The sequence below is a fragment of the Ovis aries genome, chromosome 2, assembly GCF_016772045.2.
Source record: "Ovis aries strain OAR_USU_Benz2616 breed Rambouillet chromosome 2, ARS-UI_Ramb_v3.0, whole genome shotgun sequence".
Taxonomy (NCBI): Eukaryota; Metazoa; Chordata; class Mammalia; order Artiodactyla; family Bovidae; genus Ovis; species Ovis aries.
Genome location: NC_056055.1, coordinates 17,778,574 through 17,802,858, shown reverse-complemented (window position 1 = coordinate 17,802,858; position 24,285 = coordinate 17,778,574). Strand labels below are relative to the sequence as shown.

Genomic DNA, 24,285 nt, shown 5'->3' with positions numbered 1-24,285 from the left:
CAGATGGTCAACACCGAAATCAGATTGATTATATTCTTTGCAGCCAAAGATGGAGAAGCTCTATACAGTCAACAAAAACAAGACTGGGAGCTGACTGTGGCTCAGATCATGAACTCCTTATTACCAAATTCAGACTTAAATTGAAGAAAGTAGGGAAAACCACTAGACCATTCAGGTATGACCTAAATCAAATCCCTTATGATTATACAGTGGAAGTGAGAAATAGATTTAAGGGCCTAGATCTGATAGAGTGCCTGATGAACTATGGACAGAAGTTTGTGACATTGTACAGGAGACAGGGATCAAGACCATCCCCATGGAAAAGAAATGCAAAAAAGCAAAATAGCTGTCTGGGGAGGCCTTACAAATAGCTGTGAAAAGAAGAGAGGCAAAAAGCAAAGGAGAGAAGGAAAGATATAAGCATCTGAATGCAGAGTTCCAAAGAATAGCAAGAAGAGATAAGAAAGCCTTCTTCAGCAATCAATGCAAAGAAATAGAGGAAAACAACAGAATGGGAAAGACTAGAGATCTCTTCAAGAAAATTAAGAGATACCAAGAGAACATTTCATGCAAAAATGGGCTCGATAAAGGACAGAAATGGTCTGGACCTAACAGAAGCAGAAGATATTAAGAAGAGGTGGCAAGAATACACGAACTGTACAAAACAGATCTTCATGACCCAGATAATCATGATGATGTGATCACTCATCTAGAGCCAGACATCTTGGAATGTGAAGTCAAGTGGGCCTTAGGAAGCATCACTACAAACAAAGCTAGTGGAGGTGATGGAATTCCAGTTGAGCTGTTTCAAATCCTGAAAGATGATGCTGTGAAAGTGCTGCACTCAATATGCCAGCAAGTTTGGAAAACTCAGTAGTGGCCACAGGACTGGAAAAGGTCAGTTTTCATTCCAATTCCAAAGAAAGGCAATGCCAAAGAATGCTCAAACTACTGCACAATTGCACTCATCTCACATGCTAGTAAAGTAATGCTCAAAATTCTCCAAGCCAGACTTCAGCAATACGTGAACCGTGAAGTCCCTGATGTTCAAGCTGGTTTTAGAAAAGGCAGAGGAACCAGAGATCAAATTGCCAACATCTGCTGGATCATGGAAAAAGCAAGAGAGTGCCAGAAAAACATCTATTTCTGCTTTATTGACTATGCCAAAGCCTTTGACTGTGTGGATCACATTAAACTGTGGAAAATTCTGAAAGAGGTGGGAATACCAGACCACCTAACCTGCCTCTTGAGAAATCTGTATGCAGGTCAGGAAGCAACAGTTAGAACTGGACATGGAACAATAGACTGGTTCCAAACAGGAAAAGGAGTACGTCAAGGCTGTATATTGTCACCCTGCTTATTTAACTTCTATGCAGAGTACATCATGAGAAACGCTGGACTGGAAGAAACACAAGCTGGAATCAAGCTTGCCGGGAGAAACATCAATCACCTCAGATATGCAGATGACACCACCCTTATGGCAGAAAGTGAAGAGGAGCTAAAAAGCCTCTTGATGAAAGTGAAAGAGGAGAGTGACAAAGCTGGCTTAAAGCTCAACATTCAGAAAACTAAGACCATGGCATCTGGCCCCATCACTTCATGGGAAATAGATTGGGAAACGGTAGAAAGTGTCAGACTTTATTTTTTGGGGCTCCCAAATCACCGTAGATGGTGACTGCAGCCATGAAATTAAAAGACGCTTACTCCTTGGAAGAAAAGTTATGACCAACCTAGATAGTATATTCAAAAGCAGAGACATTACTTTGCCGACTAAGGTCCGTCTAGACAAGGCTATAGTCTTTCCTGTGGTCATGTATGGATGTGAGAGTTGGACTGTGAAGAAGGCTGAGCGCTGAAGAATTGATGCTTTTGAAGTGTGGTGTTGGAGAAGACTCTTGAGAGTCCCTTGGACTGCAAGGAGACCCAACCAGTCCATTCTGAAGGAGATCAGCCCTGGGATTTCTTTGGAAGGAATGATGCTAAAGCTGAAGCTCCATTACTTTGGCCACCTCATGCGAAGAGCTGACTCATTGTAAAAGACTCTGATGCTGGGAGGGATTGGGGGCAGGAGGAGAAGGGGACGACCGAGGATGAGATGGCTGGATGGCATCACAGACTCGATGGACGTGAGTCTGAGTGAACTCCGGGAGATGGTGATGGACAGGGAGGCCTGGCGTGCTGCGATTCATGGGGTCGCAAAGAGTCGGACAGGACTGAGCGACTGAACTGAACTGAACTGAATAGACCTAGGGAATTGAAACACACCAACTGGGAATTCCTCTTTGGCCTTTCCTTTGGTGGTCCCTAGGTTCCCATCTTGACTTTCCTTTGCTTAGATTCCCTTTCAATGCACCTGAAGTCAGTTTCAGTTCGGTCAGAGTGGACTTCAGAATGGACTGGTTGGATGTCCTTGCAGTCCAAGGCTTACTTCTGTACTATTTCTGTCCCCCTTAGCTTTTGAGTAATCTTTAAAACTTGCTGTCTTTCATTTGGCAGTCAGGCCTTCTAGTCTCCTTTGGACCTTTGCAAATAATTTTTTTTTTTTTTCCCTAACTGATTCTGTCTTTAAGACAGTCTTTGACAGGATGAAAGGAAACATGAAAAGGTTTAAAACAGTGCCTCCTAAGTGGTTCTCTTAATGTTAAGCATGATCTATAGTTTTATTCCTGCCACATTTTAACTGTTCTCATATCACACTTTCTCAGCCTCTTGGGGTTGTAGTTCTTGAAGATGGTGACAGCAGGTATTCTTAACTTGCTGATACTGCCTAGCATATTCACGGAACAACAAGGAATTTTAAGAGAGCAGGAACTTTGGCACTTTTGTTCACCTCTTTTTCCCAGTGCTTGTAAATTATTGGAACTTAGTATGCATGCGGTATACATATGTTTTAATATGATGAATTAATACTCATTTGTGTGTGTGTGTGTGTGTGTGTGTGTGTGTGTGTGTGTGTGTGTGGACTATTCTGTGTAAAGTTTCGTTCAGATCCAATATGTCTCTGAATTGAGAGACCTGGAGAATTTTTTGCCTTTTCCTTATTTTCGTCCCTTTATAACAATTTCGACCTTGGGTGCTTTCCATCAAACTCTTGGTGCCTTCAAGGCTTAGTTTCCACATCAGCAAAATGGGGCTAGTAGCAACAGATGCTTGTTTCTCCTTGTCCTCTGTCACATAGTAGTTCTCCACGGGGTTACTGCGTACGCTTTCTTCTGGATAAAAATCAGTCACCTGAGAGGTAAGAAACCATTAAGGTCCTCGGGTTGCAAGCCCGATAGGGATACAGACCAACAGCTCCGCAAGCCTCGCCGGTGCTTCCCCGGTCCGGAAACAACCCGACCCCATTTCGGCTGCGAGCCTGCCCAGCCTTCGTGTGCCCCAGCCTCAGGCGCCCTCTCGCGCAGAGGTAGCGCTCTGCCTCGGTGCCACAGCTAAATGGGCTCGGTACCGCGCAGGCCCCGACGCGCGCCGAAGGGCCCGGCCTAGTTTTGGCCGCAGCCGCCCGACCGCCCGCGCGGCGCTGCACTGGGGGCGGGGAGTCTGATGGGAGACGCGCGCGGCGCTGAGGAGGCGGCGGCCCGGGAGAGGGAGCGGGAGAGGGACTGGGCGCGGGAGGCGGGAGGCGGGGGACAGGGGGAGGCGCCGCCGCCGCCGCCGCCCGCCCCTTTCCGCTGGGGAGCAGCTGCAGTAGCAGGAGCGGAGCAGGAACCGCGCAGCCACAGCCGCCGCCGCTGCCGCCGCCGCCGGGGGATGTGGTCGGCGCCCTCCCCGAGCCGCGCCGCCTCCTGAGTACCCGCCGCCGCCCGAGCCGCCGCCGCCGCCGCCGCCGAGTCGTGCGGGGCCAGGCCGCGCCCTCCCAGGGCGCCCGCCGGCTCGCATGCCGAGGGGCTCCGGGGCGTAGCTGCGCGCCCGGCGCCGCCTCCGGGCTCCTCCGGCCCCGCCATGGGCTGCTGCAGCTCCGCCTCCTCAGCCGCGCAGGTGAGGGGCTCCCGCCTCCCGGCCGCCCACCCGGATGCCTCCCCCGCGCCGCGCGGCGGTCTCCCGCCGCCTTCCACGACCCGCGAGCTTCCCTTCAGCCCACCGTGCACTCCAGAGACGTCCCCCACCCGCACCTCCCCCTGTCCCGCCGTTGCCCCCGCGCTGGCTCCCAGGGCAGCCGACAGGCAGGCGCCTCAGCACGGCCCCCCGGGCGCCCCTTGCAGACTTGGCCGCCGCCTACTAGTCACACCTGAGCGGCGCGTCCCGCCAGCCCGCAGGTAGAGGCAAGAAGGACGCCTGCTCTCTGCCCCAGGTGGCACCCCCCCTCCTTCGTCTTCCGGGCCTGCCTCCTCGCTTCCCACCTCCTTGGAGTCCGCCCGCTCCACATCCACAGACTATCATCTGTGCTCGCTGGAGGAGTAGCTCCAGCTTGGGCTGTTCGCCCCATCTCCCACCTTATTACAGTTTCTGCTCTATTGGAGATTCTCCGTTTTCTCCTGCCGGCTGGCCCCGGTCCGGGTTCAAGCGTTTAAGCGGATCCCGGAGCCCTCCTACGACCCGGTTTCCCAGATTCCAGCGGCTCGCCACCCAACCCATCCCCCCTTTGTGCCTTGACCTCAGACACCCAGGCCTCTTCGCACACCGAGGCCCCTGCGGGAGCGCGGGGATTGCGCTGGGAAGGAGATTGGGCACCTGGAGGGTGACGGGAGCGTTACGGAAACTCCCTCTTTGTTGCCAGTGTAACAGGAGGAAGAGGTGCCGAATTTAGTTTTTCTGTGGGCACACTGGCTGAGTGTTGTCGCTGAGGGCTGAGATGCAGAGATTTCTCCCAGCGTCTACCCTGCCCCCATCCAAATTTCGCTAACCTGCCTCTCTCTCTTGCCGACCGGAGCCCTTAACCTGGATAGAAATGTTTTAGACAACTGTATAAGGATCAGATGTAATAGGACTTGACTGCTGTCCGCTAATAACTGAGAGGACCTGTTTGTACATTACCTAATTTAGTGGATTAGTGAGTGTATTTACAAATACGATAAAAAGCAATCAGGAATACTGCATCAAACTGTCTGGTGGTGGTGTATGAAAAATAGGCTCTGACAATGCCTGGGATGTAATCTCACAGTTTCATTAGCATAGAATTTAACTACGGTCTTTGACTTGTTTGTTTTGCGGGGGAGACAAGGGCTCTTGTTTTTAGAAATAAAGGCTCGTCGGTTCTTGGTGAAGAAAAACGCTAGTTTGGGGGAAAAAATTCCTTCAGAGATCTAGCATCTGTGATAATGCCAGAAGTGTTTTGCTACTGCTAAATGACTATATATAACTCAGTTTTAAATAACCTGCATACTTGTTCTGAAAATCTGAGATCTGTCAGAAAATGACTGGAATTGCAGATGAATGGAGGACATCTATGTTTTATTAAGTATCCATCCTATTTGTCAGTTTCTTTTTTCGGTGTTTGCTTACTCGTGTTTTTTTTTTCTTTTTCTTTTCCTATTAGGATCATAGGCTGATTGGCTTAGTTAGTTAAACCTTACTGTTCAGTTAGAATAACAAAGAAAAACTATAAATAGTGGTGTTAGGAGGGAGAGGTCTGTAGTTTTCATATTAACAGATAAAGGTGTGGAATCACACAATGCCTTTCAACTGGTTAGAGGTTTCAGGAGAGAGGGAGGAATCTAGTTGGGTGCTGTTGGTCTAATATTTATTTACTTAAATATTATTTTGACAAAAATGGTATCTTTGCTGTTGCCTTTCTCTGAAGAATTGGTTTACTGTGCATCCTCTTTTGGACATAAAATGCCTTAGAGACAGGAAAGTATTGGATAGTTCATGGATGGCTTGTACCGTGTTTATAATCAATTAAATTTGGAAGGGATGGATGCTGGACCCAAACTCTACTTAACAGGTCTTGCATTTGACTAGCTCCACATCTTACTTTTCAGAATGCTGTCACACATATTTTCCTTGTTTTTTTCCTCTTCTTGCAGCCACTGTTTGCTTCATGCCGTGTTCTACAGACAAGACGCATGTCATGCACCCTGAGGGGTCCATTTTTTTTTTTGCCCCTGTGGTTTCCTATAACCAATCAACAGCTGTCACATGCCCTTAAGTTCAGCTTTAGGGACTTGTAGTGTTTAATGGAGCATTGAGGAGCAGGTTTTGTGCCAAAGAGCAGGTCATCATTTTTTTTTCTTCCGTATTTGAGGTTTTGGCATCATTCTTTATTTGTAAAATGTTATCAATCTGCTGTATTTTGATGCTCCTTCCAGGCACATCATCAGTTGGGATAATACAGTATCTGTATGTGTTGTGTTGACACCAAATGGGGATGCAGCTGCACATCGTCTCTAAACGTGAGCCTCCATGTCACTATGAACTTCTCTAAGAGGCCTGGATCACGTTCTCAGGCACAATGTTTCTTTCATCCCTTCTGTTGGACTGTAAACTTCTTGAATATAGGAACTCTTTTTGTTTTCCACATGTATGTATTCATTGCAGTGCCTTACTATACCTTGTACATGATAGTGGCTCAGCAATAGTCAATGAACAGAATATAGATACACAGATTGGAACATTTGGCTGGCAAGTAACATTTAATATGAATCCAGCCCTGAACCATGTGCTGTTTCACTTCCATGAGCTGATTGACTAATGTCTCCAAGCCATCCTCTTCTAAGTTCAAATTTGAACTGTTTAAGTTAAAATTCACTTGCCTTTCCCACATTCCATCCTATTCTTTCAGTGGGACTGTCAGTTTGCAGAATTGAGCAGGTTTTTTCTTTGCTACTGGTGCTCCACTCAGTGCTTATATTTTAGTGGGAGCAGTGGCTAAAACATCTTAAAGGAGCTTGTCTGCAAACTCTAATGATAACCTGCACAGCACATCAAAACAAACGTGCTTTGTGGTAATCTGCAGTTCAGCTTAGCTTTTCTCAGTGAGATCGTCAGCAACTTTAAAGCCCTGGCAGGTTTTATCATTGTAAATATAGTGTGTTTCCTCTTTGTAGTAGGGATTCACTTTTGAAATAAATATGTTATTTTCCCTCATAGTCTATTGCTATATTTTAGACTCTCATAAAAGAGTTATTGTCTTCCAAACTGTTTCATCTCTTGTAGTCTGTTCGGGTATTATTTTCATTTTCTTGGCAGTGTCTGAATATCATAATTTGTCTTCAAAATAATTATCCTGTTTTTGGATTTAGATAAAGTGTCACATTCTATACCTACTTGTATTTCATTGTTTAAGGATGAAATTATTGGCAAAGTTATTTGTACTGTATCAGATACGTGTGTCTAAGAATCTTAAGAACTCTTAGAAATGTTTATAGAACTCTTAATTATGTTTTGGTTTCTTATTAGTGACCACTGCAAGTTACTTGCTAATACTAGTGGTTGCTCAAGACAAACCAGTACATGATAGCCTTTGCCTAAAAATCTCTTTGAAGTGAACATAAAAGTGAGATAGTCTTGAGTTTCTTTTTACAGCACTAATCCTCCCTAAGACTCTTAAAATTTATTCCCAACTCTCCATAATTCGTTTGTTCTGTTATAACCTGACATAATTTCTATTCTTGTAATGTTAAACTTCAAAGTTCACTTGTAAATCTTCAGATTTATGAAATGTTCTTTCCCATTGACAAACCAGTTTGAATGAAGGAGGCTTTTGAAAGATTACTTAGCGAATTGTCAAAAGTCTTTGTCGTTAATGGCTAGATCATTATTTCTCACAGTAGTGCTTTGGAAGTCAGGAGATTTTGCAAGTGCTCTGAAGTTCTGTGTCCTTTGGTTCTAACCTTAGAAATTGTGAGAGGGATGGAGGATAATCTTTCTCGTTGAACAAACTGCCCCTTATATCTGTCTGTTGGAGAGGTTGTTCTTATCTCTGGTCTTGTCCCATGTCGTCAAATTGAGAGCTCCGTATTTAACTGTGTTTTTCCAGCTCTCATATCTTGTCTTGGGATGAAATGAAAAATGAGAAACAATCAAGTGGTTCACAAACACTGGTTAACTTTTAAGAATGTTAACTGTTCTTTAGAAGAATTTTAATAGTAACTGTAGTCTCCTGCTTTGTGGAATTTGAAGTCAGAGGTTAAAAATGAAATTTGAAGAGTAGTGGGAATTACCAATGGAGACTAAGTTAGTCTGTTAAAATGCACCCAACAAAATATACCTGTTCTAACTGAAGCAAAGAATCCTAGCGTGAAGACTATTTTTGTCTTCTGAGTACTGTGCTGTTAGCATGTGCTGTGCTTAGTTGCTCGGTCCTGTCCGACTCTTCACGACCCTGTGGGCTGTAGCCTGCCAGACTCCTCTGTCCATGAGGATTCTCCAGGCAAGAATACTGGAGTGGGTTGCCATGCCTTCCTCCAGGGGATCTTCCCAACCCAGGGATCAAACCCAGGTCTCCGGCATTGCAGGCGGATTCTTTACCATCTGAGCCACCAGGGATGCCCACGCATAGGAAACCCATTCCTTAAAATATATAAATCAATGTTAATATTAAAATTGTCTGAAAAGTAATGTAAAAATGATGAGACTTTTTGTATAGCTATTTTTCACAGCCCTTTTCGCATTTCAACTTCTCCAGTAATTCTGAAGTCGACTTTACTTCCATTTATGGCTGAGGAAGTTGAGACTGGGATGTTAGTTGAGACTTGGCTGAAGTCTCAGAGCTACTAATGGATCAATCCAAACTTTACCCTTGTCTTGAATCTGAGTCCTGTGCTTCTTATATGCTTCCCGTATCTTAAATTGTAGTTCATTTTATCTTTAGACAGGGTCCACTCAATAACATTGTGAAATAAGGAATGTCCAAGTTCGAGTCATGCCATTTTGAACTTGCTGCAGTTACTAGATAGGGAGCAACATAATATAATAAGCAAAACTAGTCCAGTTAGAAAGTTCCCAGGCTTAACAAATACTACCAAATACTATTTGATGTGTTAATCCTATCATTTAGAAATGTTGTTGGCTTGGAGGATATTTATTTATAGAAATATATTCTGTGTTATATGCTACTACTGGTAATTGGTTTCATGTCCGACTCTTTGCGACCCCATGGACTGTAGCCTACCAGGCTCCTCAATCCACGGAATTCTCCAGGCAAGAATACTGGAGTGGGTTGCCATTTCCTTCTCCAGGGGATCTTCCCTACCCAGGGATCGAACCTGGGTCTCCCGCATTGCAGGCAGACACTTTACTGTCTGAGCCACCAGAGAAGCCCTTAGTAAATGTTATGGAAAACCCCAAACAAACTTTCTGGCCAACTCAATATTTTGCTATCTCCTTCCTCCCCAACCCGTTCCTGTAGAAAGGAGAATTATTTCAGTTTCATAACTTTGACTCAGATTTTTGGGACTCTCAGGACTATTAGAGATAAACTAGAACTACTGTCTTTTCTGTTGAACTAAACTGCAATGTAGAGATATGAAGTCTGAGGTCAGAAGGATACATTATGAGGTAACTCAAACTAGAAACCTACTTAGTCATGCTCTCTCTCTCTCTCTTGTTTTTTTAAATTTTGGCCTCTCCAGGAGGCATGTGGAATCTTAGTTTCCCAGATCCCTGATCTTAGACCAGGAATCAAACCTACACCCCTTGCAATGGAAGTGCAGAGTCTTAACCCAGTGGACCATGAGGGAACTCCTGAAACCCAGTTAGTCCCTTAATCTTTCTGTAGTTACCATTATCTTTGCAATCTTGATACCACATTGGAAACACTTAGAAAGCTTAAAAAAAAACAACCCACGATTCCTGGATTCTCCTTTCAGAGATTCTAATTTCCTTGGTCCAGGGGTACTACTTGGACATCAAAAAGTTTTAAAGTTGCCCTGATGATTTTCATGTTTTGCCAAGGTTGAAAACCACTCTCCCATACCCTTTCTGTGATAATTCCATCTCCTTCTATGGTTTTAGTTACAACCTACTTGCTGACAATTCTCAAACTAAATTACTGAACTGAAACCAACTTTATCCTGGCTTCAAAACTCTATATCCACTGATTACTTACCACTTCCACTAGAATGTCTTGTAGGCAACTCAAACTCAGTGTGTCAAAACTAAACTCAAAGTATGTAGACACAGATACACACATCTTTTTCAGTATCTTTGGTTCACTGAATGACACCAATATCATGGTATAGAAACTGGGAACGTGAAACATGTAGGAAACCTGCTTCTCATTATTCCATATCTAGTCACCATATCTTGTCTCTTTTACCTTCTAAATTTCACTACAAGTCCCCCAGTCTAAGCTTCTGTCATCTCTGGCCAGAACTTTGCTTCTGGGTCACCCCATATTCATTCATGCTTCCTTCCAGTTTTTCTCCATGCTGCAGTCCTAATGATCACTTTAAAAAATCCAAAGCTGTGTGGGGATTGTGTCCCCCACCTACCTGTAACCCTTTAATGGTTTCTGATTACTCTTAAGACAGAGACCAGAATCAACTGAAACCAGCCAACAGTGCTGTGTGGGTTGGTCTCTAGCTCTCTCCAGCGTCACTGTCGACTCATGCCACGCTTCTCCTTAATCTTTGTAATCCAGCCTCACAGATTCTTCAGTAGACTTTGTTTTTCTCTTAGGGCTTTGTACATGCTTTTCACTTGTCTGGGAGGCTCTTTGCTTTTCTCCCTAGTCTTGCTGACTGATACTCATCCTTCAAGTTTCAGCCTCAGAGTCACTTGTTGGGAAAAGACTTCTTGATCCTTCAAACTAGGCCATGTCTCCTCATTAAGTTCTTACAGCCTTGTATATTTTCCCTATGAACACTTAAAGCTATACATAATTATATGGTTAATATCTAGTCCAGAAGGTGGCAAAACTACAACCCATGTGCCAAATCTTTGTATGGCTTGCAAGCTAATAATGCTAAAAATGGTATCTGTATATATTCAGATGGGTGAAAAAAGCTAACCATCTTTGCATGAGAAATTATTTCATCAAAATTATATAACTGAATTTCATCGTCCACAAATAAGGTTTTATTGATGCAGCCACACTCATTCGTTTATACAATGTCTATAGTTGCTCTTAAGTTACAGTGGCAGAGTTGAGTGTGACAGAGACCTTGTGGCCTGCAAGTGTAAATATTTGTTCTGTGGCTCTGTGGGGAAAATGTTTGCTGACCTCTGGTCTAGACTGAGCTGATGAGGAGAGGGACCATGTATGCTTTGTTCATTGCTGACATTCTCTGTGCTTAGCTGGTACCTGGTACATGATAGGTGCTTATGAAATTTGAACTTTGAAATTTGAAGAGATTTGAACTAATTTTCCTTTCATGGTTGGATGTGAATGAACTCCAACCTTAGTAACTCTGATGTTTTAAAATTTAATATAAAAAATTTTTTAAAGGACAAATTCTTTCTTTCTGACCTTGCCACATGGCTTGTGGGATCCTAGTTCCCCAACCAAGAATTGAACCCAGACCCCGGCAGTGAAAGCACCGAGTCAGCCCTAAGTACTGGAACATCAGGGAATTCCATAAAAGGACAACTACTTTCAAAGAAGATTCTCAACAGAAGTCTTAGCAACTGTCTTAAGCAGCTTGTCTGTTGCAGGTATACATCTCATGTGTGAAGCAAGTGTATTTGTAAAGGTGTAAGTTAGGAGGTGAGTTGTTGATGGACAGGGAAGCCTGATGCTGCAGTCCAGGGGGTCTCAAAGAGTTGAACACGACAGAGTGACTGAACTGAACTGAAGTTAGGGGGTGTTAGTCTTTTCCCCTTTGTGGACTCCTTTCTGATTTCATATCAGCTGTTCAGTAAGATTTACGTTAAAACTTTTGGCTGATAAATTGTAGGAATTTTCTGGTGTGTGTGTGAAAATGATATTACTATAATATCCCACAACCAAATATTTGGACATCTATTTAGTAAGGAAACTGTTAAAAGCTATTTTTATCCTAATTTTTGAGGTTGTCAGATATGCTGTAAATTGTTGAACAGCAACAATCAAACAAATTGTGTTTGATTTCTGGATACATTATAATGTAAAATAAGGAAAACAGCAAAAAGATAGAAAAATTGAAAATACATGTTTACTTTGAGATATTCAAGTAGCAGGGAAGTAGCAGGTATTGAAGTGCCTTCCTTTTTTTGGTAGCTTTATGATAATGGTAATGATAACAATCACAATCTTGTAAGATTTTTCATTATGAATCACTTAAGTATGATTGAGCTTTAAGAAATGAAAAACCATAAATCTAGATAGCTAAACATTAAGGGAAACTTATCTCTTACAAGTTGAGAGGTAGGCTGGCTTCCAGCTGGGTTAGTTCTTTGGCTTGATGACATAACGTCCACAAGGACCTGAGTTCTCTCTCTTTTTATCATTTATGGAAGGTACATTTCTCTCATTTAGCTCCCCTTGTGATCCCAAGATGGATGTGACTCTTTTGGAAGACTCGTGTGTGTTGAGCTGACAACTTCCAGTGGTTTTTCTTTCAACAGTAGTTAGGGAGGGCTGCATACTTGTCTTTAAACAATTTGTAGCAAGGGGGAGGCACGGGTGTGGTAACTGATTTAGACTAACCAGGATTTCCTTCTGAGTCAAATAGAGGGTGAAGCAACACGAGAATAAAATTAGGACACCGCCAGCCAGGCTAGGAGGATTGGGGAGAATGGTGACTGGGTAGGCAGCCACTGATATCTGCTATATAGTTTTGCTGATTTCTTCTGCCTGTAAAATAGTGTTTCCTAATATTTTGCTTATAGCTCCATTATAAAACTTCACAGTTGCTAGTCGAAAGTCACACAGTCATCTTCCTGTTTCCTCAGTAATACTGCTCTGTGTGTGTTAAATTGCTTCAGTCTTGTCCGACTTTGTGATCCTACGGACTCGAGCCTGCCAGGCTCCTCTGTCCATGGGATTCTCCAGGCGAGAACACTGGAGTGGGTTGCTGTGCCCTCCTCCAGGGGATCTTCCCCACTCAGGGGTTGAACCCGTGTTTTTTATGTCTCCTGCATGGCCAGGCGTGTTTTTTACCACTAGTGCCACCTAGCCACTGCCTAAGCCCCATCTTTCTCTTTTTCCCACCCCAACTGCTTCTTTCCTGTTATGAGGTAAGCATAGCTTCTGGATAAAGAAGAGCATTTAAGGTTGGAATAATGGTTAAATAGCTAATCAGTATTCCCACAACCAGTGGGCACTAAGAGAACCTTGGTGTTTCTATAACCTTTTCCTGTTCAAGCTCTCTGTTTCCTTTTCTGCCCCTTCTCACTTCTGTATGTGTGTATCTGATTAGCACTCATTTTTTCTTTCTTTTCCCTTTCTTTCCCCTAAAGTTTTCTTTTTCCTTCCCTTTCTTTCTACCCCTATCTGATGGACTTAAGGAGCCACAATACTGAGTGGAATATACTAGAATAGAAAAGTAGAAAGAGAGTGTCCTTTTTTTTCCCCCTTCCTGTTTAATTTTGGGTATTTTTGGTTTTTTGGTAAAGTAATATTAAGACTGAAGATTCATATCATAATTTAGAGTATCTCTATAATACAAAGAGCTCTTATGGTATAAAAATTGAATCTTTGCAACAAATAGTTTACAGAAGGAGAATTAGTAAACTAATATGTTAATATGTTCAATTTTGCTCATAAGTCAAATTAAGTGCACATAGACAGCCTTTTTATCTGTACCTTTGGTAAAAGTTAACAGGATAATATTAATTGCTCATGTGGTTTTGGCTCAAGTATACTTTATTGATTTGCTGAATAACTGGTTTGACCCTCTTGGGACACTATGGCATATATTGAAGGCCATAAAAAATTTGACACCCTTTAATTTAGTAATCCAAGTGTATAGTAAATGCTAGACGCCGGAATCTTTACATGTGGCATTATTTATAATAGCAAAAATAGTTTACTTTTAACATAATACATATTTAAAAATTTTATTTTATTATTATTATTTTGGCTGTGCTGGGTCTTTGTTGCTTTTCTCCAGCTGTGGCAAATGGGGGCTACTCTCTAGCTGCAGTGTGCAGGCTCCTCATTGCAGTGGCTTCTTTTATTGCAAAGCACAGGCTCTGGGTTGTGCATGCTTCAGTAGTTGTGGCTGGATTCCTCTAGAGCACAGGCTCAGTAGCTGTGGCCCACAGGGCTCAGTTGCTCCAAGGCATGTGGGATCTTCCCAGATCAGGGATCGAACCTATGCCTCCTGCGCTGGCAGGCAGATTCTTTACCACTGAGCCATCAGGAAAGCCCAACATAATACTGTTGATGTAAAATTTTCTTAATATAAAATTCAGCTGAATTTAGTCTGTTATATGTGTCTCACTTCACCATCCCCAACTAAATGATCGTCTCTTAGTGGACAAGTAGCCTTTTGTCATACTTTCCCTACTGCTGCTCTAAAGGGCTGTTGGAACCTGAGAATTAAACACTGTTGTATACTGGCAGGAGTATGGGCTGTATAGCCAGACTGTATGGGTTTAAAGCTCAGCTCTGTCACCAGATGAGTTATTTGGGCCAAATTCTTTAGCATTTTTGTGCCTCATTTTCCCCAGGTATAAAATGGGAATAATAATAAAACCTATCTTACAGGCTTATAGCAAACTGAACAATGTATGGAAATATCTTAAGATATAAATGTAAACTAAGTCTCCCAGGTGTTCTATCCATTAATACTACCCTAAAACAATCCTGTACTTGACTTTTCGAAAAGGGACCCAAACTTTCAAAATATTAAAATCATGGCTAGAAGATGAGTGTTAAGGCCACAATGAACATTGATAAGGAGAGTTTAAATTGGAGGTGGTTAGGGGTTCAGGGGTTGGAGAAGTCAGAAAAGAATAGACTAGATGGAGAGTGGGGTTCCTGAAAATCACCCTTGATTTGTCCTTTAAGGATGGGTTTAGAAAGAGTGGAAGGATAGACAGATATTAGTATAAAGCAGGGACAAGAAAGGACATTCCAGTGAAAGGAACGGCTTGAACAAAGGTATAGCAGCCTTCAACTGTCAGTTTAGAAAGGGGACCTGGCCCGGGTAGAAAGAGTGTTACATGTAGGGAAGACTCTACTATTCGAAAGAGAGAGAAATGGCAGTCATGAAGGGTTTTTTGGAGTGACTTAAGGAAGAATAATCTGAGCCTTGCCTGTACTTGAAGTGAGAGAGGGGGAAACAGGCCACCCTGGAAGCCGTTCAGTAACTTGAAACAACAGTATAAATGGGGAACAGAGACGTTACACAACTGAAATAGGACAGATTTTCCTGACTTAACCTGGATATGTGGGATAAAGGAGAGGGATAAAACCAGTTTAGAACACTGTGTAGTGGAAGAAGGGTATTATAATTGATAGACAAGGGAGTTGAGATGGAGACTAGAAGGGGAGGGGAAGATGAATGTAATTTTGTGTGAACTGAGATTGAGATGATACTAATACCTCCATGTAGCAATTTCCCATAGGCAACTGAATATCTTGAATTGGGTTTCAGAAAATGTTCTAAGTCATGTGCATAAAGGAGATGCTCTAAGGATGGGTGGTCTCCCAGGGGAAAGCAACGGCATGGAATATGGAGTAGACATCTGGTTTTTCCCTGCTTTTAGTCCCTAGTTATCTGCTCTCATATAATAAATCTCACTGTATTTTTGCAACTTGGAGATGAGTGTCAGTTTTAGCCCCATTTTACAGATTAGGAAACAGGCTCCATTTGCAGCAACATGGATGGACACAGATGTTAGGTGAAGTAAGTCAGAACAGAGAATGACAAATATGATACTACTTATATGTGGAATCTAAAAAGTGATACAAATGAACTTATTTACAAACCAGAAATAGGCACAGAAATAGAAAACAAACTAATGGTTACCAAAGGAGAAAGGGGAATTCCTTCTCTAGGGGGTCTTCCTGACCCAGGAATTGAACCCGGGTCTCCCGCATTGCAGGCAGATGCTTTACCGTGGGAGCCATCAGGGAAGCCCAAAGGAGAAAGGGAGGGGAGATAAGAGTTTGGGATTATTGTGTACACACTGCTATATATAAAATAGATTATTGACCTCCTGTATAGCAGAGGGAACTATATTCAGTATCTCGCAATAATTTATAACGGAAGAGAATCAGAAAAAGAATATATGTATATTCTGAATCACTTCTCTGTATACCTGAAACTAACACAATGTTATAAATCAACTATAATCTAAAAAAAAAAAAAAAGAGGGAGAGAGAAACTGAGGCTCAGAAAGTTTAGGCAGCTTGTCTGAGGTCCCTGAAGGAGTGTAAAGGCTGGGGTAGTTGAAAGCCTGTGCATTTCCTACTGCACTGCATTCTCTTCCATCTGTTGTACTGAGTACTATATTTAAATAGTATATTAAATGTAGCTTAGATATCAATTTTTCTTCCCTAAAATTCAGATTGTTTGTACTGTTTACTCTGGCTTTAAAGTGTGTATGTGGCAAGGCGGGAGCGGGGGCGGGGGGCGTGGAGGGGGAGGGGGGCGTGGAGGGGGAGGGGGAGAGGGGTGTTGGTTTTCAATCAGTGCACCCTAAACTAGAGGTCAGAATGTGACAGTTTGCCTCCAAATCTATGTAAGGGGTAGCTATAAACTTCAGACTCTGGGGACCTTGACTGCTGTGCATTTCCTCCTGGGCCCTTCTACATTCTCTAAGAACAAGTCTATCATGGCAGTAAATTTACTAAATGTGACTACAATTGTGTCCTTTTCTCATAACTCAGATTCTCAAAAACACAGTTATAATAAGGAATAGATATATCTATATGTATATTGTTGTTGTTGTTGTTCAGTCCACAAGTTGTGTTCGACTCTTTGCAACCCCATGGAGAACAGCATGCCAGGCTTCCCTGTCCCTCACCATTTCCTGAAGTTTGCTCAAGTTCATGTCCATTGAATCGGTGATGATATCCAACCATCTCATCCTCTGTCACCCTCTTCTTCTGCCTTCAGTCTTTCCCAGCATTAGGGTCTTTTCCAATGAGTTTGCTCTTTGCATCACATGGCCAGAGTATTGGAGCTTCAGCTTCAGTCCTTCCAATGAATATTCAGAGATGATATCCTTTAAGATTGACTGGTTTGATCTCCTTGCTGTCCAAGGGATTCTCAAGAGTCTTCTCCAACACCACATTTCGAAAACATCTGTATATAGACTTGGTAGATCCATTGCCTTTGGAAGGGTTAATGTATTTAATTAATTAATTTAATTGATACCATTTAATATCAAGTATCAAAAAGGCTCAGGAGAGCAGTAAGAAAGGAGAAGGTGAAGAAAATGGCCATGGTGAAGTTGAATACTATAGCACAAATGATTTGCATGCACATAAAGATCAAATTACAAGGGCAGAGATTTTTTTTTACCACTAGAGCTAAAACTGGAGTTTGTTTTTTAAACTAAACTTCAGTTTAAAACCTCAGTTTTTTTCAAATGGATTTTGAAATGTTGCACGTGATTTTGTCTGTTCATAAACTCTGAAAACATCAAGTGATGGAAAACAGTCTGAAAACATCAAGTTTTAAAGCCTAGTGTATTAAATATATTTTGAAACTAGCCCTGCTTTTACATCAAGAAAAACATTTGGAATAGACATTGGTGGTTGAACCAGATTTCAGTTATGAAGATAGGGGAATAACATTTTAATAAGATACTTCATTTTAAAATTGAGTGCAATTCTAATTTTAAAGGTTTCTAGTTTAATCTGAGAAAGTAATCCTGGACCAAGTGGAAACACATGATTCTGTTGAGGTAGTGATATGCACACAGAGTAGGAAGCCTCCAGAGGGAAAGGAGTACTTCCCCATGACCTGCTGCTCACCTGGCTCCCTGCTCTGTAGGCATGCTCCATATGCTGTCCATGCAAGGATACAAATGTTACTTATGTAAGAATACTGTGAGCAGGGTTTCCCCAAGTATGTGCTCTGATAGCGCCAGGGCTACAAAGTGTTCTTCTAAGAAAGGTTTCTGAGGTCAGAAAAGTTTGTAAAGTTCTTGCTCATTCCATACCACTCACCCATTTGTGGAGCCACATTAGCATGGTGCTCATGTCCAACTCTTGCGACCCCATGGACTGTAGCCTTCCAGGTTCCTCTGTCCATGGGATTCTCCAGGCAAGAATACTGGAGTGGGTTGCCATTTCGTTCTCCACCACATCAGCATATCAGTCTAGGACAAGTTCACTGTCCCACAATCCACATCCCACACTAGAAACCAGTCTAACTTGGCTTAACTGGCCTTCAATTCATTTGTCCTTAAAATTTCTTTTCTTTTTTTTTTTTTTTTTTTTCATTGCATCTTGAGGAACTGTTCTCCTACAGGACATACTTTAAGAAACAGTGCTTGAAATATTCCTTCTCAGTTTCCTGAACTGAGCGTGGTAGCGGGAATGTTGTTGAGCAAGTAACCCTTAGTCTGGAAGTGCTTAGAAGGTTTGAAACTGAGTTTGAGCACATCACAAACTTCAACATGTTTTTTACAATATTGGCAAGATAGTATAAACAAATGTCAAGTTACTCAAGTATGTTAGGCTAATGAAAAAGCCTTTCACGTGAATAATTTCTCAGATTTGTAGTTTGAGATTTCCAAGAAGGTAGCAAGGTTAAGAGTTTACAAAAGGATCCTTCAACTTTAGAACTTCAGAACAGAACTGCTGTGAGGCCAGCTGGGAGAGGGGAGAGGGGAAGCAAGAGAGGGGAGCAGCCATCTGCTTTGGAGGTTTTCTCCTTTAGCCCTGGTCTGTGGTAGAGACCACAAGAGTAGTTGGAGGTATTACTCAGTATGAAGAGTTGACTCATTGGAAAAGACCCTGACGCTGGGAGGGATTGGGGGCAGGAGGAGAAGGGGACGACAGAGGATGAGATGGCTGGGTGGCATCACTGACCTGATGGATGTGAGTTTGAGTGAACTCCAGCAGTTGGTGATGGACAGGGAGGCCTGGCGTGCTGCGATTCATGGGGTTGCAAAGAGTCGGACACGACTGAGTGACTGAACTGAACTGAACTCAGTACTCCGCATGGACTTCAGTAGATGGGACCTGCTGATTGAATGCTGATTATCTGTTGTTGGAGAAGGAATCCAGGACAGAGGTGATATTACAGGGGCCAAGCAAATAATGAAAGTGAAAGTGTTGGTCACTCAGTGGTGTCTGACTCTTTGTGACCCCATGGACTGGAGCCCACCAGACTCCTCTGTCTGTGGAATTCTCCAGGCAAGAATACTGCAGTGGGTTGCCATTTCCTTCTCCAGAAGATCTTCCCAACCCAGGGACTGAACCAGGTCTCCTGCGTTACAGGCAGACTCTTTACTGACGGAGCCACCAGGGAAGAACAAGCAAAGAATAGATCCTCAAGAAATGTCTATTGAATCTATGTGGTGGGGGCATGGGATATTCAGTGGAGAAGGAAGTGGCAACCCACTCCAGCATTCTTGCCTGGAGAATCCTGTGGACAGAGGAGCCTGGTGGGCTACAGTCCATGGGGTTGCAAATAGTTGGACGTGACTGAGTGACTAAGCGCATGGGGTATTCAGAGACTAGAAATTTAGTTTGTAATGCTCATGAAAAGTGAAAGTCGATCAGTTGTGTCCGACTCTTGAGTCCATGGGATTCTCCAGGCCAGAATACTGGAGTAGGTAGCCTTCCCTTCTCCAGGGGATCTTCCCAACCCAGGAATTGAACCCAGGTGTCCCTCATTGCAGGCAGATTCTTTACCACTCAGCCACAAGGGAAGGCTTGTGATGCTTATGTTTCCTGTCAAATTTAGTATGAAAACAAAGGTGACCTTTCAATGGAAGGAAATGGGAATGAACCTGAAAATTAAAAGAAGCCACTCAATGAAATGTTTCAAGTTAATTCTGGTGATTTTAAACCTGCCCTTGTTAGCATGTTTCCCCACATTATATAATGAAGTCTTGGTGAAGACATTCATACTAGCCAGTCAGGGTAAAAAGAGCATATCATAAGCTAGAGACCACAGCCTTGTCAGCACCTAAAAGTGTGCTAGGTGGTCAGCACTGCTCAATAGATGTATAAGAACAGAGATTTACTTTTTGCTTCGCCACTGTGCAGGTGTACAGTGACAGGTCTTCTGGCCCATCTTCCCAGTGCCTGCCTGGAGCAGAGTGGATACAGCCACAAATCCTACTTAATTTTGTTCAAAGTGTGGCCAGAAGGGTAGAGAGCAGCATGCAGAAATGGCACCTTCTTGTGGCGAGCTCAGGAGTGAGGGGAAGGCCCTGAACAAAAGGGAAGAAAATCAAGAATGTTGGTAGAATACAGAGAAAATTCCAGGCCTGTCACATGCTTTGTTTTGGTTCAGCATTTACTGAGCACCATGCTACTCGGGATGCTAAGGACTGGATTCAACCAAGAAGGAGCCTTTCCCTTGAGAAGTGTCAGTCTGTTAAAGAGAGGGCTGAGGGGCATCCACAGAGTGTCGGAGCTCACCTGAGTCTCTTAAGTAGCCCTGGAAATGTTACACCATTTACTGAGCGCATGGTGCTGATAATTTCATGATAGATTCTAATTTTTATTTATTTACTTACTTGGCTGCGCCAGGTTTTTGTTGCAGCATGTGGGATCTAGTTCCCTAACCAGGGATCGAACCTGTGTCCCCTGCAGTGGAAGCGCAGAGTCCTAACCCCTGGACTGCCAGGGAAGTTCCCTAAACATTATTTTTGAAGTGTGTTCTGTGTCAGCTCTTAACTGGTTAAGGATGGAGTCTGGTAAGCTTTGGGCTAAATTTATTGTCTCTGTAGTCATGACAGTATTTTATGACATGGGGTGAAAGAAAAATTACTGTCCTTGAGTAGAAAATAATGTAAAACTTCCCTGAATACTGTGGATGAGTCACTCTTGAGGTGATCCCTTAAAAAGGTAGGACCTGTAATGTGTTTAATGTCTTTATTTCCCCATTGAAATGACCAGCATTTAAGCAGAGTGACTTTTGTTCTTTGGTAGCACTAGGTTCTAGGAACTTTATATTTAAAGTAGAACAAGTCGGAAACGTCCCTTTGCTGTTGTTCTCTAATCTCAAATGGCTCTCTTGCGGCTCATCTGTTTTCGTGACTGAGCCACAGATCTCTGCCGTTTCACCCTGCCAGCAAGCCCAGGTGCTCTTCCCTAACTGGGCACCGTGACCTGTTTAATGTCCGTTAGCTGCCGAATCACAGGACTCAGAATTGATTCTTCATTTCTTATGTTAGTTGCTCATTCTTTGTGACCCCATGGACTCTAACCCACCAGGCTCCGCTGTCTATGGAATTCTCCAGGCAAGAATACTGGTGGGTACCCATTCTTCATTTCTTACCACCAGTCAGATCATCTTCTCGTTTCTCTTCCAGTTTTCTGCTATCCAGACGTGCATTTTCTCTTCTACTCTTTAAGTCTATTTATATCTCATCTGCTCCCAAAATATCATAGATGATTTGTAATGAAATGTAAATATACTTAAGACTTCTGAAACGAAAAATTGAAAGCTGAAAAGCAGCAGAGATGAGGTAGAAGGAAGAAGCTTGTGTGTCCTAAGTACCTAAACTGCTTTGCCTACCAGTGTTACTAGTCCCACTTTGGAAGGTGCTAATTCAAAGGAGATGATAACCAGGAAATCTTTTTCCAGAATCCCACAACTGGTGGGGACTTAGAGTTCTGTATTCCAACCCACCAAGATATCACATCCACTAAGTGGTTTTGTTCAGGCTCTCATCAACAGAGAACTCACTGCTTCCTGAGTCAGTTAACTCTACTTTCAGGCAGTTATTAGAAATTGTTTCTTTGCACAGCTGACCTCTCTGTCCATGTAACTTTACTGCTGATTCTAGTTCTGCACCCACTAGCTATATAGAATAATTGAAGGTAAAAAAAAACTGAAGTCATTCTTAATGTGTACTGAGTTGTATGTATTTAAACTTAAAAACCCTTAGTTCATACTGCCGTTTCTAAGTATCATGTTTCTAGATTCTGTATTAGTCTGGGCTTCTCTTTTTTTCCCTTTTAGGCTTTGATTATTTTTTTTTAAGTTTATTTAATTTTTATTTTTATCAAAGCTATACATGCCTATATTTTTAAAGAGTCAAACATTAGAAGCAGAACTGTTATTTTTTAAAAAGCCTTTCCCCCATTTTATGCTTCCCTGAGGCCATCACTTTTAAATCTTTGAACTAAATCTTCTGCTGTTTCTCTCTGTGTCGCTAACATGCTTAGATTGCTGCCACCTGACTCTTCAGTTTTGGGTATTAATTTTGGTCGCCACTGTGGAAGATGAAGATTACACTTATGTTCCATCTACATGCTTCCAGTCCCCCTATCCTACTGTAGAGGTATCACGGTTCTGTTTGGACTGATGTTCTTTATAGCTGACTCATGTAGTATTTCATCATTCCTACATAATCTTGTGTTGCTCTTGGAGATAATTGTCATGTTTTGCTGTTCACCTGGTTTTCTGTGTACTTGTTGAGGACTAATTGACCTCTACATTCTTACCTGGTTGTGTGAATTTCTTTGAGTCAGCACAGATACCTTTGATAGTCTTTTTTTAAAAAATTATTATTTTATTTATTTTATTTATTTTTTATTTTTTTTGGCTGTGCTGGGTCTTAGGTGCAGCATGTGGAATCTTTAGTTGCAGTGTGTGGAATCTAGTTCCTTGACCAGGGGTTAAACCCTTGGGATCATGGAGTCTTAGCCAAAGGACCACCAGGGAAGTCCCTTAGATATTAATTAATTTCAATTTCCTGACAAGACATCTATCTCCTGTAGCTCCAGTCTGGGCTACCTACTTCTCAGGCCTGTTCGAAGTTATTAATTTGACATCTCCCTTCACATCATGCCAAGGATTCACTTCATCTTTCTTGTGTTGGTGTCCCAATTATGTGGAATCCATGTACTTAAACAATTTTATTAAAACGTGTTTTAAAAATGGCCATGTAGCTTTATTTTGCAACTGTGAGTAAGAAAAATAAACTGGGGAAAGGAGGGAAGAAAAGATGGTGAAATAGAGTTGGAGGAAGAAAACGTCCGTTTTGCCTTTAAGCTAGAAGGCCTGGGGAAAATTTAGAATATCTGTGTTTGGAATGAGACCAATAAATCTAGTCAACTTGGCGGATTGAACACTGGTATTTATCTCTGCCTCTAGTAGCAGGAGTCTAAGGCTTAGGGATCTCTGCGGGTGTGGATGAGAAGAGTCTGAAAACCACAGAACTGCCTGATAGCCTATATCAGAAGTAAGCAGACTCTAGATTCTCATATCATTTCCCCAGCTAAGCAGCAAGGTAACACACTACTCTACAATATTCTCTTTTCACATCTGACACATATTTCTAGGATACCTTTTGAGTTCATTTTTAGTTAAAGTTTGAGGTATACGTTGGGGATTTTGTTTTTTTGTTTGCATATGGGTGTCTAATTAGTCTAGTACACTTTGGTGAAAAGGTTATACTTTTTTCCATTGAATTGTTTATGTACCTTTCCCAAATATTAACCATGTATATATGGGTCTGAATTTTCTATTTCATTCATCTGTTTGTCTTGACACTAATACCAAATGGTCTTGATTATGGTAGCTTTATAGTATATATTGAAATCAAGTGGTGTGAGTAATGTAGAAAACTATTTTGTCTATTCTAGTCTTCTGCCTTTCCTTATACATTTTAAAATCAGTTTATCAATATTTACCCCCAAAATCCTGCTGGAATTTTGATTTGGCTTGCGTTGCAACTATAGTGAAGTGAAAGTGTTAGTCACTCAGTCATGTCTGTCTCTTTGAGACCGCATAGACTGTAGCCCTCCAGGTGCCTCTGTCCATGGAATTCTCCAGGCAAGAATACTGGAGTGGGTTGCCATGCCCTTCTCCAGGGAATCTTCCTGAGCTAGGGATCAAACCCAAGTCTCTTGCATTGCAAACAGATTCTTAACCGTCTGAGCCACCAGGGAAGCCCCGCAACTAGAGATCAATTAGGAAAGAATTTGTTAAGTAATATTGAGTCTTCCAGTTTGTGAATGATGTGTAGTTCTCCATTTATTGAGCCTTTGATTTCTCTCATCAGTGTTCTTGTCCTGGTGATTTCTTTCTTGGTTTATTCCCTTAATTGGAAAAAAATACCTCCTTTAGTAGGTTCCTGAGAAAAGGATACATGTAATTTTTAGATAACTTGCATATTTTTATTCTTCATGAATATTTATATTTGGCTGGATTTAGAATTCTAGATTGCAAATTATTTTCTCTCAGAATTTAAAACGTATTTTTCCTTTGTCTTCTTCCTGCTAGGATAGCTATTGAAGTCTGATTCTGGTTCTTGATTTTTTTTATCATGTATTAAATTTTTTTATTCTCTCTGGAACCTTTTAGGGTCTTCCCTGTGATCCATCTTCTGACA

General features: G+C 42.2%; 1 protein-coding gene across 10 annotated transcripts in view; it reads left to right on the top strand.

Moving 5' to 3' along the window:
* The first annotated feature begins 3,670 nt into the window (after positions 1-3,670).
* Positions 3,671-24,285, top strand: part of SLC44A1 (solute carrier family 44 member 1) — a 220,135-nt gene continuing 199,520 nt past the window's right edge. For 3 of the 10 annotated variants that reach the window (XM_060408984.1, XM_060408983.1, XM_027964155.3), the window contains exon 1: positions 3,671-3,978. In XM_060408984.1, coding sequence (XP_060264967.1) covers positions 3,943-3,978 — 36 coding nt within the window. In that variant the 5' untranslated portion in view covers positions 3,671-3,942. The other 7 variants (XM_042242940.2, XM_042242939.2, XM_042242937.2 and 4 more) reach the window with 3 other exon arrangements.